The 16733-nt window shown below is 41.3% G+C and overlaps 1 protein-coding gene across 2 annotated transcripts in view; it reads right to left on the minus strand.

Annotated features, from left to right (window-relative positions):
• Positions 1–16733, minus strand: part of LOC117409054 (catenin alpha-2) — a 520292-nt gene that overhangs the window by 60502 nt on the left and 443057 nt on the right. For both annotated transcript variants that reach the window (XM_034014606.3, XM_034014607.3), the window contains exon 9: positions 14649–14801. In XM_034014606.3, the coding sequence (XP_033870497.1) occupies positions 14649–14801 (153 nt within the window). The remainder of the gene's footprint in view (positions 1–14648; positions 14802–16733) is intronic.

Here is a 16733-nt window from a genome sequence, read left to right on the forward strand (position 1 = left end):
TGCAACCGATCGTTCCCTTTCAAGTCGAAAATAACCATCAAGGTATGGAAACAGTGTACCCAAGCCGTCGCGAGGGAGGATTCTCGGCAGTAGGACAGACTTACGTCATAACGCAACTGCGTAGGCAATACATCTACTCATATGCAATACATCTACACCATATCGTGACAATGCTCAATATGACCGCCAACTAGGGCGTCATAGAGTGTAACACGGATGCTCCAAATGACGGAGCAGAGGATTCCAGTACATTTAAACGGTAGAACCTAGTAAAAGTATGCGGTGTAGCCCAACTGGCTGCAGCGCAAATGTCAGACACCAGCACCCCTCTAAAGAGGGCCCAGGATGTCGCCATACCCCTAGTGGAATGCGCCTTCAACTGCCCTGGTGGCGGAAGGCCTGCAGATTCATATGCTAATTTAATAGCATCCACTGGCCAATGGGAAAGGCGTTGTTTAGACAACGGCTGACCCAAAGTCCTAGAACCATGGCATATGAACAACTGTTCTGTTTGCCTCACAGTCATTGTACGGTCAATATAACAACTCAATGCCCGCACGGGGCAGAGCATGTGTAACCGTTCTTCCTCTGGGGAAGAAAAAGGAGGAGGATGGAATGACATCAACTTGACTGGTTGGTTCATATGAAACGGGGATATGACCTTGGCTAAAAAGGCCGGATTTGGACGCATGGAGACTTTAGAACCGCCTCCTGCAAAACGAGTACATGATGAATGCACTGATAGTGCATGTAACTCGCTCACGTGTTTGGCTGATACCACTGATAGCAAAAACGCGTTTTTTATAGACACGAGCTTCATATCCACACTGTGGAGAGGCTCGAACGATGCCTTCGTAAGGGCTTCTAGCACCACGTCGTCCTTGATGGTTGCAAGCGTCTTGCGCCTTTAAGGAATTGAGATGCTAGAAAATGACAACCTGGTGATACACCGTCAATGCGTACATGGCAAGCCGATATGGCGGCTAAATACACCTTAAGTGTAGAGGGAGATTTCCCTTCATCTAACAGTTTCTGTAGAAACTGTAATATCACTGCCATAGGGCAGGATATTGGGTCATGGCCCTCAGCCAGACACCAACCTTGAAACAACTGCCATTTATACGTATATTGCAACCTAGTAGAGGGCGCTCTGGCACTCTGAATGGTCGAGATCACCGCCGTCAAAAGCCCTAAGGCTGACAGGTGCTCCCATTCAGGGGCCAAGCCCATAGCTGCATGAGCTTGGGGTTCGGGTGCCATAGCCCTCCTTGGGCTTGGGACAACAGGTCCGCTCGCAGAGGGAGCTCCCTCGGGCGACCGTGCAACAACTGCACCAGACTCGGGAACCATATTCTCCAAGGCCACCGAGGAGCGATCAGAATCACTGTCGCTTGCTCTACCCTGACTTTCTCTAAGAAGGCGGGGAGCATCGGAATCGGTGGAAATGCATATAGGAGCCCTGGTGGCCATTCGTGAGCCAGTGCATCAACTCCATAGGGGGCAGTGCGTGGTCTCTCGCGAAGTGAAGAGATCTACTTGCGCTGTGCCGAACCATTCCCAGATGCACTCTACCACCTGAGGGTGAAGACGCCATTCGCCCGCAAGAGGGCCTCCTCTGGATAGGAGATCCGCTGCGTAATTGACTCTGCCCGGTAGGTGGACCGCACACAGAGAGGTTAAACATGGTTGTGCCCATAGCAACATCCGTGTTACCATCCGGTGAAGACCGGGGGACGCAAGCCACCCTGGCGATTGATATACGCCACAACGCTGGTGTTGTCTGAACGCACTAACACGTGCTTGCCTAGAAGCACTGGCAAGAAGTGCTGAAGGGCGAGGTCCACCGCTCTGAGTTCCAGAGCATTGATATGGGCTGACCTCCAGGGTCCTGACCACACTCCACGGGTCCCTGTCCCGTTCCAGACTGCTCCCCAATCTTAGTTGGAAGCGTCGGTCATGATGACTTCCCTCCGGAAGATGGGACCCAAGCGTACGCCCTGGCGGATGTTCGATGGAGCTTTCCACCAGCGTAGCGCTTCCCAGCAGGTTCGGGATACGCTCAACCTGCGGTGTTTGTCTCTCTGTGGATGCAATGCGAAGGCATTGAACCAGGCCTGCAGAGGTCTCTGGTGTAGTAAGCCCAAAGGAAGGGCTTGTGAGGCGGCAGCCATCAACCCCAGCATGCGCTGACACAGCTCCATGCTGACTGTTTCTCTCAACCTGAATAGAGAGAGACACCGCTCCATCGAGGCAACTCTTTGTGTCGACAGGGTTGCTTCCATGGACACTGAGCCCAGACGCAGACCCAAGAATTTGGTCTGTTGGCTCGGCACGAGGCGGCTCTTTTCTGAATTGACCTTCAGACCTAGCCACTGAAGATGGTCTATAACCATCACTGTGTGCTGTGCCAACTGCTCCTTCGACTGCGCGCAGACGAGCCAGTCGTCCAGATAGTTCAGCAGTCGGACGCCTCGAGCCCGCAAAGGAGCTAGAATGGCATCCATACATTTCGAAAAGGTTTGAGGAGCTAGTGACAGGCCGAATAGAAGGACACAAAACTCGTATACCCTGCTCTGAAATGCGAAACGCAGATGCTTCCTGTGACCCGGGCAGATGAGAACGTGAAAGTACGCATGTCAGGTCCATGGTGGTGAACCAGTCACCTTGTCGGACTGACTGGATAATGTGCCTGTGCGTAAGCATCCTGAACGATAACACCCGCAGGTATTTGTTCAGTACTCACAGATCTAAAATAGGACGGAGCCCGCCGTCCTTCTTGGGCACCAGGAAGTATTTGGAATAGAACCCCTGGTCGATCAGAGCAGGGTCTACTTATGGCACGCTTCCTGAGCAATGCCTGTATTTCCACATTCAGAGCTGAGGATTGAACCGAGTCCTTCACTGCAGTTACCACCACTCCCCGAGGGTGGGGGTTAACCGGAACTGAAGGGTGTACCCGGTGAGTATAGTTTTGTGCACCCAGATGTCGTCGGTGCAATGTTGCCAGAACTGGAGCTGTGGAACAGTATAGGGGCGGGTTAACAGCTGCCTGGAGTTCTCAGGGCTGTTTTGGCTGCACTCGTTCATGAGGGGCCTGGCCAGAGCCACGAGGGTGTGGCCTGCCACTTACTCTAGGGCGCCACCCTGTGCGCTGCGGTCTTACAAATGGAGGCTGGCCGCGCGCTGCTGTACTTGAGGGAGAGGTCTTAGTGCCCCCTGGGCGTGGCTGGTGCTCCTGTGGACGTCTAGGCTGAAAAGGCTTATGTGGCCACATCCTTGCCATCTGCTGTGATGCATCCCAGGCTTTAGCAGAACGCTGCAGCATTTCCTCAACAGCTGGGCCAAACGTGTGCCCCGGCGTAATAGGAGCATCCAGTAATGGGGCCTTATCAGGCTCCTGCACTCTCGCCTGCGAGAGCCAGAGCTGACTTCTGGCCACCACCAGAGACACAATGCTCCTGCCCTGAGCCCGCGCATTCAGCTGGGCAAGCTTCACCAGCAACTGATTGACCGTCCCCAATTCAGCTCTGAGGGCCACGGATGGGCACTCAGGTAGGTCCTTAATGAGCGCCGCCTGGTAGACAGTGAGCAGGCTGGCTACATTAGATAGCCTGACCACCTTTGTAGCCGCAGAGTACCCCTTTTTGAGGTGTACCTCTGTGATCCTGCATTGCTTGTTGGGACATGCAGGGTCCTTTGTCAGCCCTGACCAACGTGGCGAACGCAGCGTCCACCGGTGGGAAGGACGCCAACCCAGCTTCCGTTGCCCCCTGCATGTTAAAGGCCGAAGCCTTGCGAGATGTCGCCGGGGCAGAGGCCGGAGTCCCCCAGGTGGATTGCACCTCCTTTATGAAATCAGGGAATGCCGGGAGCATCCTTGATTGAAGGGGCTGAGCTGAGAGCGACTCAAATAGAGAGCGCCGCGGTTGCTCTACCAAAGGCCACTCCACACCCAGGTGGCAGGTTGCTCTCTCAACCAACGACCACATAGGGTCGTTGGTATCCATTAGCTCCGGCTCCACGTCCTGTTCAGAAGGTGCGTGCGTCGAGCACCGAGCGTCGAGCACCGAGCGCCGAAGCGTCAAGCACCGAGCGTCAAGCACCGAGCGTCGAGCACCTAGCGTCGAGCGCTGAGCACCGAAGGTGCGTGCGTCGAGCGTCCAGCACCGAGCACCGAGCGTCGAGCGCCGTGCGTCGAGCGCCATGCGTCGAGCACCGAAGGTGCGTGCGAACCAAGTCCCCAAGCGCGGACGTGCTAAGCACCAAGCGCTGAAGCGCTGCACAAAGCGCCGAAGCTCTGCACCAAGCGCCGAAGCGCTGACACCAAAAATGTTGGAGAGCTGAGCGCCGGAGAGCTGAGCGCCGGAGAGCTGAGCGCCGGAGCGTGAGTACCGGGCGTAGAACGCTAGCACAGACGCCTAGGTGTCAGCTGACCCGCAGAGCGGAGACACTAAGTGCTGGTATAGTGTCTGGGGTGCTGTGCAATACCTACCTGTTGGTGCTGGGGATTTGTTGTTTGTGGTCGTCTTCCTCTGTACAGTGAATGGGAAAAATGTTTTGTTTTTTGGGGACGCTGCGGCTACACTATGTAGTGATTGTGTGACTGGGGCACAGTATAGCTACCACGCCGTTGGTAAAACACACCGCAGAGGTAATATATGAGAGACTGCAGTGCAGGCTCCACACACGTGGTCTAGCCAAGGCAAGACCGGGGCTGCAAATGCGTGCGCGGCCAAGGCCAACGCAACGCGCGTCCTTCACAAAATATATATACAATATAATACAATTTATTACAAAAAACCCAAAACACAACAATAATAATTAAAAATAATTATTAACAATTAACACAGGAAAGACGAAGACCACGAAAGTAAACAAAAACGCGATGCCGAAGCAAAGCGTGAAGGAATATATAAGTATAATATAGAAAATATACAATATATAAACCAATTTCACAAAAAATAATAATTACTCCGAAGAGTATAACTGAAATAAACTCGGAGAAGGGGCAAAAAACCAGCTTCTCAAGCCTAAGCTTAGTGAGTACAGTCAGTTAAGCTCTATTACCTACCGCTACCGATGCTGAAGACAAAAGAGGAAATGAGTCTCAGCGCACTGCGTATAGGAAGCTCCCAGGGAGGCGGGCTTACACGGCAGCTTGCGCAGAGGCTTATCGGCAGCTTTGTTATAAAGCTCAGCCAATCCCTACTGCCTGACGGCAATATCTCATACCTTGATGGTTATTTTCGACTTGAAAGGGAAACAGAATTCAGAGAGCAGTTCTCTATCCATTTAGTTACAGAAAGCAACCCATCACAACATTCAGATTTAACTTTTTATTTGTTTTTTTTTTAAATCAGTGACGGACTAATACTGATCTGCAAACAGCAAATTGTGGTATTATGCTCAAGCCTTTATTAGTGGACAAGAGCTGATTTCACAAGAATATCTAAAACCGATCCCAGCCATATCCAAAACTGATCAGTTAAAATGCAGAGTGCCCCCCGCATCACATTATAAGATCCGCAAACAGTACTATTGAATAACAGTTAGTTTTTACATGAAGCATTAATTGGTACAATTTCAAATTCGAAGGAAGTTCCACAAACTCATCAGAGTGCCATCAATCAATAATAAACAAATGTAAGCCTACCATTTTACTTTACACATTACAAATACGTCTGTGTACTAGTAATAAAACAACCAAAAAAAAAGGTTTTTGCAAGTGTAAAAATAAAAATTCTCCGACAGCATAGCATTCCAGGAGGACATTCATACAGTACATCACTAGTTTAAGAAAAGAAAGTTCTCATTGAGAAAGCATAAAAGACAAATAAGCTACTGCTTGGCAGATATATTAAAATCACTGACATTTGGTAAATACTGCATTAAAGAAAACCAAGTATGGTACAAAACATTACAAGTAGAAATGTTAAGACAGGCTAATGCCGCTCTTTGATTAAAATAACAGGGTGAATGTCTTAATGGCTTTACTACATAATGTAGATGAATCAGTTTATATCCCAATTTATATTAGTGCACCTGCGCTGACTATCTATTGTACATGCTTTTAAACTTGGCAGGGGCAAACCAAACACTGTGGCTGAAAAGGATTCCCACCTATTCAGTTGTCACAGCTGAACTGCACAGATCCAGAGTGCATGAGCCTAATTACACTAGTTATTTTAATATATCATCTGGGTCATTTTTTAAGCACAACAATTAATGTGCTTGTGTGACAGTACTGAGACCATTACCCACTGTTTGATGGCTGCCTTCTCTTGTGTGGTTTATGTATCACCCGGCTGTTTAATTATTTGTTCACCACCTCTAACAGTTTCCTCACAGGTTTGCATGAGTTACCTCCTCTGGGAACACACCTTGTTGCCTGTATTTACAAAGCTGCTCAGACAACAATCCCCTGTAGAATTAACCCACTTTCCACCACAGTGATTCGAAGTGATGCCCTCATTTTTGCATTCCTTTTTTTTTTTTACACTTTACTGATCTTGAATCTAACCTAACCTGCAAGCTCTTTTAACACTTCACTGTGCTGCAATCTATATCTCCCCCCTAGCCTGAGAGCTGCTTTACTACCTGAGAAGAGCTACTGTAGGGTTTTTACAACACATACAGAAAAACCATTGCAACTTAACCACAGTGCTCCCAATTGCTGGCTTTGGCAACACAATTGTGATGAGTGAGACGAGAAATGTCTTCTCTTTCTGATACCTATGTTTCACTTAGTTCCTATCCTGCCTTATTTGCCCAGGCGCGTTCTATCTTCTCTCTCTTCACTGTGAACACCTTTTTGTCTTTTTTTTAGTTCAGCCATGTGTAACAGGAAGTGTTCTGTGACACACTTACGGATTGTCCCATTGGTGAGATGAGATGATGTTAAAAGCCTTAAAACCATAAATGCAGACAAGCCCAGCTCTTTTGCACTGTGGTTAGGACGAACGCTTACGGTGTGTACTGTGGTCAGTTTGCTCCCCGCCTCCGCCTTGTTACATTTGTTTCACTATATTATGTTTTCTATTAGATCCCATGTCCCTCTTTTGCTGTAAATCTGCTTGTATTCATTTATCTATTTTATCAGGTATAAAATAAAAAGCAAGTATACCCACAATATACTGTAGTATTAAAAAGGTTGATTTTGACAACCTACAGGAATACAAGCCACAGTTGAATTTTTGACGGCTCTGGAGAATCTGCGGTTATCCTGGGATTCAACTTCAAACTGGTTGGGACCAGACTCTGTTCAGAGGAGTGTTCAGTTCTAATTACTGATCTGTACTTAACTATAATAAAAAATGCTTGTTTAGAACGGAAACAAAAACAGAAAAGAATAACTGCCTATGACACATTGAGAATTGCTTTTCTTTTGACTTTTACGTGTGTATTGCTTCAATTTACAGAAAACAGCTTGAATGTTTATTATTATTTAAATTATAATATGCAATAAAAATTGAGAGACAGGCAATTTATTTGGGTAAGTTATTCTCAACCTGGTAAACAATGATAAACAAAAGCCACTGTAAATGAACTGTTTAAAACGGAAAAAATATTTTGAAAAGAGACCAGGAATCTTAAGGGTGGAGGTTATTATTGTTTTTATATGTGTTCCTTTTTTTAAAAAAGGAACCGCAGTGTATTCCACTTTTAAGAATATAACATTTACCAAGCATTTGAATATTTGATAAGAAAACAAAAAGTCAGTTTTCTGACTTTCTGAAATTCAAACAAATTAAACTCGACGAAAACAAATATGACGAGCGGGATATAAACGGGGTTATGCAGCAGTCTGCAAACCAGATGGAGACAGAGAAAAACTTTACTAACTGTACAGTATGAACTTCAAAAACATTTTCCGATATTTATTGATTTTATATATTTATTTACTTATGCTGTATCAGCTATATTTAAACAAATATAAGTAAAGTCAGACGTAATATCCAACCTTGCCTCACTTATTTTCTTGACTGATTCATATTTTAAATGTGTGCTGCATACTCGAGAAGACTATTCTTATCTGTGGCTTCGGGCATTATAGCCCCCTGTCGGTAACAATAGTCTTCCCTCAGGTCAATAATTTTCAACTATAGTCCTCTTCTCCAGTCCATACTTACTACATATATATATATATATATATATATATATATATATATATAGACAGACAGGCTTCTTTGAGAAAGATGTGTACAACATATCGAAACATTGGGCAGCTGGCTCTTTGAGCTATATATATATATATATATATATATGTTTATCAAATGACCATTAAAATCCTATAAGCCAAGCTATGTTTATGTCATTTGGGGCAGCAGTGTGGAGTAGTGGTTAGGGCTCTGGACTCTTGACCAGAGGGTTGTGGGTTCAATCCCCAGTGGAGGACACTGCTGTTGTACCCTTGAGCAAGGTACTTTACCTAGATTGCTCCAGTAAAAACCCAGCTGTATAAATGGGTAATTGTATGTAAAAATAATGTGATATTTGTATAATGTGAAATAATGTATAATGTGATTCTTGTAACAATTGTAAGTCGCCCTGGATAAGGGCGTCTGCTAAGAAATAAATAATAATAATTTAAAGTGTGCAGAAACAACTGTAAAATAGACTTGCTAGACAAGATATTTATTTTTTATTCAATCGATTTCTATGCACTCACTATTGCTTTCTGTCTTCCTATATAACAACTTTGGACACGTTCCTTGCCAATGATCATTGGTACCTTCACACATCATTTTAAACCATGCAGTAAAATTCTTTAATTTGGTCATTTCCACACCACTGTGAGCCTGAATTCTACACTTGCGTCTGTAATCACATGCTGCAGGTTTACTGTATCATCAATTCCAGTGACTGAACAGGTGTCACTTTCTGGCACAATTACACATCAGCACAAATGCTGATATTCCAATCAAACGGAAGTGTTGCATCTGTCGCAATTGTTGCAAACCACATGCATACCAGTCGGAAGTGTAGCATGAAATATACTAAACAAATGCAACGCTGTTAGCATTGGGCAATTGTGACACTTACAATTGCATCAATTTGTTAAGAACTTTTTTATTTTTATTATTATTTTTTTTTATATACATTTAGTAGTTGCCAATTATTTTTATTATTTTCTCCCAATTTGGAATTGCCAATTATGTTGTCCTCCGAAGTGTGTGCCGTCAGCCGACCGCTTTTTTTCACACTGCAGACTCACCATGCAGCCACCCAAAAGCTACAGCGTCGGAGGACAACGCAGCTCTGGGCAGCTTACAGGCAAGCCAGCAGGCGCCCGGCCAGACTACAGGGGTCGCTGGTACGTGGTGAGCCGAGGACACCCTGGCCGATCTAACCCTGGAAGCTCCCGTCCTCGGTCGGCAAAGGAATAGCCTGGACTCGAACTCGCGACGTCCAGACTATAGAGCATATCCTGCACTCCACGAGGAGCGCCTTTACTGGATGCGCCACTCGGGAGCCCCCAAGAACTTTTGAAAGCATGTTTAAAACAGTTGCAATTGTTGCTGGCATTTCCCAGTCCGCTTTTTTTTTTGCCAGTTGTGCTCAATCTATTTTTGAGACAAACACCCAAGTATCTAATTTTCACTAAAGTCAGGGTGTACTTACAAGCCTTGAAAACTAATTTCTATGACATTTCTGGTTTTCCCAGCGTGTTGGGAGCAATAGACTGCACACATGTGCCACTAACCCCTCCAGCTCATTCTGAGCATCTGTATAGGACCATCATCTATTGTATGTTAATTGTCTTGGCTACTAAATAGACCAAGTTAAAAATAATAATAATTAAAATAAAACAAAAATCATTTAGTTTCAATTTAAAATAATCTTTTATTCGCATTAAGCAGAATGATTTATTTTGTGTTACCAGTAGGCTGGAGCACAAAAAAGTGAGCTAGGTATTCATTTGATTTTACTACTGTACTGTATACTGTATAGGCCTACTATACACATGTATATTTTTACATATTGTAATGTGTAGCCTACCCAAAACACATTAGTGTTATTTCAGTGCAATGATTTATATTCAAAATATATTGAGAACTGTAAATGTATGTGTGTGCGATTTTATTGTATTGTTTTTAAACCTGACACCTCCTTATGTTGGACAAACATGTCCAGTTTAGCGAGGGCCTACTGTATGATTATGAAAAGCTTTTGGGGGGGTGAAGGTTGGGGCCCCACTATAGAATCTGATGGGATTAAACTGCCTTTCATTTTATATATATATAAAATGAAGACGGAACAGAATGCATTGTACAGATGACGTTTACATTTAACAAAAACTTATTTTGATCCTTGCACCCTTCCCTGTATAGACGTTATCCTTTGGGCACCCTCTGCTGCAGCAAACCACAACTCAGCTGCCACAATTTAAAAAAATGTCACACGACTCTCGCAATAGATGACGCAAATAATATTTAAATTAATATATTGCGGCTCTCTTCATTCATATATTCTTTCTTAGTACTTTTTCTCTGCCACTGGCCCATCATGGTTCATGTACCCCTTGGTGTTGTGCACTCTGTGACTGGCCTATCTTAGTACATGTACCCCTTGGTGTTGTATCTTGAGACACATGACAAGAATCCCTGGAAGGTGCTTGAGGTCTCTGTAGCTGCCAAAGCACGTTTCACTTGTAACATGTTGATCCTATTATTGTAAGCTAAGCTTATCTCTATTAGAAGCAATTTAAGGTAAAAAAAAAAAAAGTCTGAAATATAGCATAAGTGCATTTCACCTACTAAATATGCCTAAAGGGCTCTCCAAATGATTGCCAACCGAATGGGGATCCAAGTACACTGATCTCTTTTTTTTTCTTTCGCTTTTAACATTAAAAAGGTAGAGGTATGTCAAAATTACAGCCCCATCTGATGTGATTTCTCAGAAGACTGGAGGAAGAAAGTAGCAGGTTCAATAATTAAAAGCACAGGTTTTGATTCTCAGTTACTCTAAATTATCATAAGCATGATTTTTCACAAAGGAGTAGTAACCCCAATAAAGTTTAACCAAACCAAATAAAACAATGCAGATATTCCACGTTAGGGGATGTAAAATAGTATTACATTGTGTCCTATTAGCGTAAAATTTTATTGTTTCCTCTCATAAATAATAAGAAAAAAAACCGATGTGCTCTAGCGATTTGAAGTAAACACCTTTGAAAATCTAGCCAGGTTTAAAGTACAGTATATACCCATGCAGCAAAAGTAATGCATCTGATAATTCGATATTCCACAAATTCTACATTTACAAAAACTTTGAGGACGTCAGTGTTAACTGGGTGCACCTCCTCAAATTACCTAAACACAAAGTCATAAACAGTCAGTAGAGTACTAAGAATTTACACAAAATTGAATCAAAAACATTGCATTTTTCTCCAGTTAGAAATCTTGCAGTCCATAAGCATCAAGTTATCTGGTTTTAATGCAGGGATTTTTATCTTTATTCGTCAGCATTAACAGCAAAGGGGTACCAAATTGCTGCGTGAAATATGTAAAGCACACTGTTCTAGTAGAGACCATACATATTCAGTTTTGTGTTTATTTATGAACTATTTTAGTATCTGGTTCATTGAATAATTTTTGGTTAACACATTTTTCACAACCCTACAGGTCTGCCTTGCAGTAATGTATTGTAATTACAAATTAGACATAAATCATATATTTATTTTTACAGATAAAAATGTAGTTAGAAATACTAAATAAACAATAATGCTCAAGAAAGAATGACCTGATGTTTGAGGTTATGATGCATAATTCTTCTGTATTACTAATTGATAAAATGTCTATGAAACCAAAATAAAACTGCTGCTCTTTGCTTTCCTTCACCACAAATTATTACTCAGCCCTGTAATGCTATTGATTTACCTGTACTATATCACATTTTAATCACCATAAACTACAGGCTAATACATACCTGCCAACCGTGATTGCTCTTACCAAGGGGATTTTTGACACATTGGAAGATGTATCTCAAATTCTGATAGCCATCTGCTAAGTTTGAACTAATAGGGTTCTATGTGTCTATTAGCCTTCCTGAAATTATTGCGGCTCAACAGTCTATATCAGTTGGTGTAATCTGTCTCAATAAAAAGATTTATGTTTTTTTGTTTTACGTGAAAAAATTGAGAAAAAATGCCTTATAGAGTAGCCTGATAATTTCACAGCCAGGATGTATCCATTCCCTTAACCCCCAAGCCATCAGGATTCAAGATTTCCTAGGAGGCCAATAATTCCACTGAAGCAAGCTCATGCTACCCAATGGTCTGGGTCATCACAAATAGACTCGTTTCAACAGCCATCCATCTATCTGCAGGTGTCCAGAACATGCCTTAATGCACACGCTGTGTGATAATATTTAGTGGCATTCTTCAAGCTTATACAGAAACCTGAAGGCCAATGCAATATTAGTTAAACACGAAATGGTACTGATTAGTTTATTTATCAGAAATATATATTTCAATAGAGAGGGATGATTTATTTTACTAAGAGTGCTGGTGAACTGCAGTGAGGATAACATATCAACCCCCCACCCCTTCTCAACATGGAAGGATACCATTCAAACATGTTGCTGGAAGCACAACACAACACAACATATTGTCCCTTTTAGCTTGTTTAGCTTGGCAGATTGGAAATTTAGTCCAATATGCCATTTTTACCAAAGGTTCTTGAGCTGATTCTTGTAAACCAAGTACAAAGTTTTTTAGCTACCAACAGCATGTATGAGAACTTCCAGTCTGGATTTGGAGCTGCATATACCACTGGGACAGCCTTTGTCAGAGTATCAAATGATCTGTTGATAAGCTCTGACTCTGGATTTCCCTCCAAGATACTCTAAGTGCTGCATTTGATACTGTTGACCACTTAATTTTATTGAATCATCTTGGAAGCTTGGTAGGTCTCTCAGGTGCTGTCCTATCATGGTTTAGATCATATCTTTCCAATAGATTCCAGTATTCCATTGGGGAGAATAAATCTGTATTATCGGAAGTTATCTGCGGTGCTCCTCAGGGTTCTATTTTAGGCCTCTTGTTATTTTCTTTATAGATCATTATTCGCAGACATGGAGTTAGCTTCCATTGTTACGCCAATGATACACAACTGTACTTGTCTGTAAATCCAGGCAACCCCTCTACTTGTGTGCTATTAATTGCATGCCTTGCTGATATAAAGTGCTGAATGTCTCAATTTTTTTAAATGTTGAATTCAGACAAAACAGAGGTTTTTGGGCAGTCAGAACCAAATAAAAAGCATTGACTTACAGGAGTTAGGGTTCAGCAGTTTTTCATCAAATCTAAAACTAGAAATGAGGAATTTGGGGGTCACTTTTGATCCAAATTTATCATTCGAGTCTCATATTAAAAAAATACTAAAGTTTGAGGAATTGAGTAATATAGCCAAACTTAGACCCATTCTCTCTGTACCTGACTCTGAAAAGCTAATGCATGCTTTTGTTTCATCCAGAATAGATTATTGTAATGCTCGCTCTGTTTTCTGGTATTCCTAAATGTGTGATGTCTCGTTTGCAGCTAGTTTAAAACACTGCCACCAGAATTCTAACTAAAACCACAAAAAATGAGCATATTACCCCTGTCTTAGCTTCTTTGCACTGGCTCCCTGTGCATCTTAGAATTGATTATAAGATTGTGCTTTTAACTTATAAAGCCATAAATAGATTAGCACCAAGTTATTTACAGGAATTGTTGACCCCTTACAATTCAAGTCGTACTCTTAAGATCGCAGGATGTGGGGCTGTTGATTGTTCCGAGAGTGAATAAAGATGGTGCGGGAGGGAGGGACTTATTTTGTAAAGCCCCAGTGTTGTGGAATGCTCTACCATCTTCAGTCAAAAAAGGAGGGAATATTTCTACTTTTAAAACAGCATTGAAAACCCATTATGATAAAATTGTTTTTTTACCATAATTTTAGCACTGACTGTGTATGGTTTTGAACAGTTTAGTAGGAATTATCTTTGCCTTTCAAATTTTGTATAATATTGTAAAATGTTGTAAAGCGTGATGAAAGGTGCTATATAAATGTAAATAAAATAAATAAATAAATAAATAAATAAATAAATAAATACTGCGGGTGACTTTTTTCTTATTGCTTGGGATTTTCATTGTCCATAACACGTATAATTATTTTTGTTCCTATACATTTTAGAATCCTCCAGTATCTGCTGAGCAATAGGAGATCTTTCATTAAAGACTCTTTTCATTTTCTTATCATAATCTAAAAATGAGCTGTGGCTTCAAGGGGCTTGATTAATGAAACTATACATTTTTGTTTTTTTTTAAACTCTCATGGTTTGAGTTTACTGAAAACTGGCATGATGAATGCTTTACATCACTTCAGTACAGCTGGAGCTCCCCTTACAGCATAAGGCAGGAGAGTGCTGATATAAACTATATATACATACACATGAATACAAAAGCTGCCAGCACTACATGTGTGTATCTGTTACACTTGCACGTATTTGATCCTTTTTACAGATAGTTTGTCAGCATTTGATTTAATACCAGGCATACCACTGCATTCTTCTTTTGTAAAGTTTGAGAATGCATACACTATCTGCATTTAGATTGCATCTGCAAACTTTTTGTGAATTGCTCACAGATAATGCATCAGGCAGCTTACCTCCACAAGCTTGTTGGCATGCTCACGGAAGACTTGGGCATATTCTTTGACCTCCTTTTCATTGCCACTTTTGGCAGCCTCAATCAGCACCAGCAGGGGAACGTTTGTCTCCAAGAAGGAATCAGAGATGTGGTCCATCACTGCCTTTCGCAGCTGCAAGAAGATATATATATAAAAAAAGGATTACTGAGATACCGAAGTCAACGCTTTTGTATGTCCTCGTAACGGACATACAACCTGACTAGTTAAAACATAAATTGCACAGCACAATAAACAAGGAACAATGTTTAAAAGATGATATTCAAAGAAGAACAAATTGTGATGTCACAGAAATGTTTCAAGTAAAATAGCGTCAATTGTTGAATCAGTAAGAATTCTTCAATTACATAGAGGTAACTTAATATTAAAATGGAACATGGAATACTTTATGATTTAACGCTATGTTGTATTGTATCCAGTACTGTATACTGATATTATGAGCATACTTTTTTTATACTTTATATTCTGTAGGTGCTTATTTTGTTTTTATTTTATTTTCAAGAGATTATCAATTAATGCTTTTTTCCTAAGTGCAAATATTTAGTTCTGCATTATTCGGACAAGCTTCCCACACACAAAAGAATAAGTTCACTGTCATATTATTTTCCTCATCTAGGTAAACCAACATATTAATAACATAAGTATAACTGTTTCATTTAAAAACATTTGCAGAGGGGCTTCCAGTATTTCAATAAAAACATTTAATAACATACTCACTGTTAATTAATTGTTTGTGTTTCGTGAAAATTATGGTTAACAAATCTAGTGTGTAATTTTACAGTAGAGCAAACCAACAGAAATTTCGTGAATATAAAAAAAACACAAAACTAACACTTAAAGCTTTTTGAATAGGGCACTACTCACACAAGTGGGTAACTGAGGGCTGGTTTCACAGACCCCGATATTAACACAAATCTTGAATTAAGGTAACATTATGTAGTCCAAGATTAGTGCTAATGAGGGTATGTGAAACTAGCTGTGAATCAAGTAGACAAACATTTTGGGAAATGCCTTTTACTGATGAAGAGTAGACATTTGCTGAATAGTCTGACGACATGACTTTAAAACAGTTATCCATCGACTGATGAATGGTGGGGCTGAGAATTCAAAACATAATGGAGTAGCCAGGTTGGGTTTTAAAATCCCATTTTATTAAACTTTTATGGTACATGCCTTGTATAATAAGAAATAAGATAAATAAATATTTCCATTTGCTGATGCAGAGCTTACACTAAAATCCTGGATCGACCTTTCTGACAAAGTTCTTAATAGAAATAGAGGCATAACCCCGGATCAGCTACATTATTTACGTGATCCAAACCTTTCCTTATAAACTGCAGTGATGATAGACTGTCAAAGAAAATATGTTTTTCAAACTGACTGACCAGATGGTGAGTTAGCACTAGTAAATTGCAACGCTGTTAATATAGTTTAATTATAATGCACACAAAAACTCTATAACAAAATTAATACAGGACATATACTCAACAAAGCTTGAAAGATAAATATCTTTGCAAGAGTAAATAAGATGAGGGCCACATGATCTTCAAAGAAAAGCTTAAGCACCTGTTCCAACATAAAACCAGATGTCTGGTAAAACTGTTACTGAGATGCTTCCTGCCAATTGCCTGTAATGTTATGCAAACTATTAAACTCTTCAATGTCATGTACCGATGAAAGGCGTGCATGTATATATGCATATAAAGCAAGAATTTAAAAACAAATGAAACAAACAAACACAATGGAATTATATAAGGAAATATTTCAATAATAATTACTCTTGTGAGTCAGTAAGAGTATCAAAGTGTGTAAGATGGGTCAGCCAAAGTAAAACTATTTTCTATGGCAACTTAGTGCTCTAGTCTCCTTCTGCCTCAGTCAAGTTAGCTGATGACTTACATCTTTTCCTACCTAAACATGATTCATTCCTAACAACATTGCTTGGACAAGCACCTCGCACACAACTCATTAAAGTCCACAGCCATGTTATTTTACCCATCTTGGTTAACCAGCATATTAATAACATAATAAATATTTCATATTTAC

The sequence above is a fragment of the Acipenser ruthenus genome, chromosome 2 (assembly GCF_902713425.1).
Source record: "Acipenser ruthenus chromosome 2, fAciRut3.2 maternal haplotype, whole genome shotgun sequence".
NCBI lineage: Eukaryota > Metazoa > Chordata > Actinopteri > Acipenseriformes > Acipenseridae > Acipenser > Acipenser ruthenus.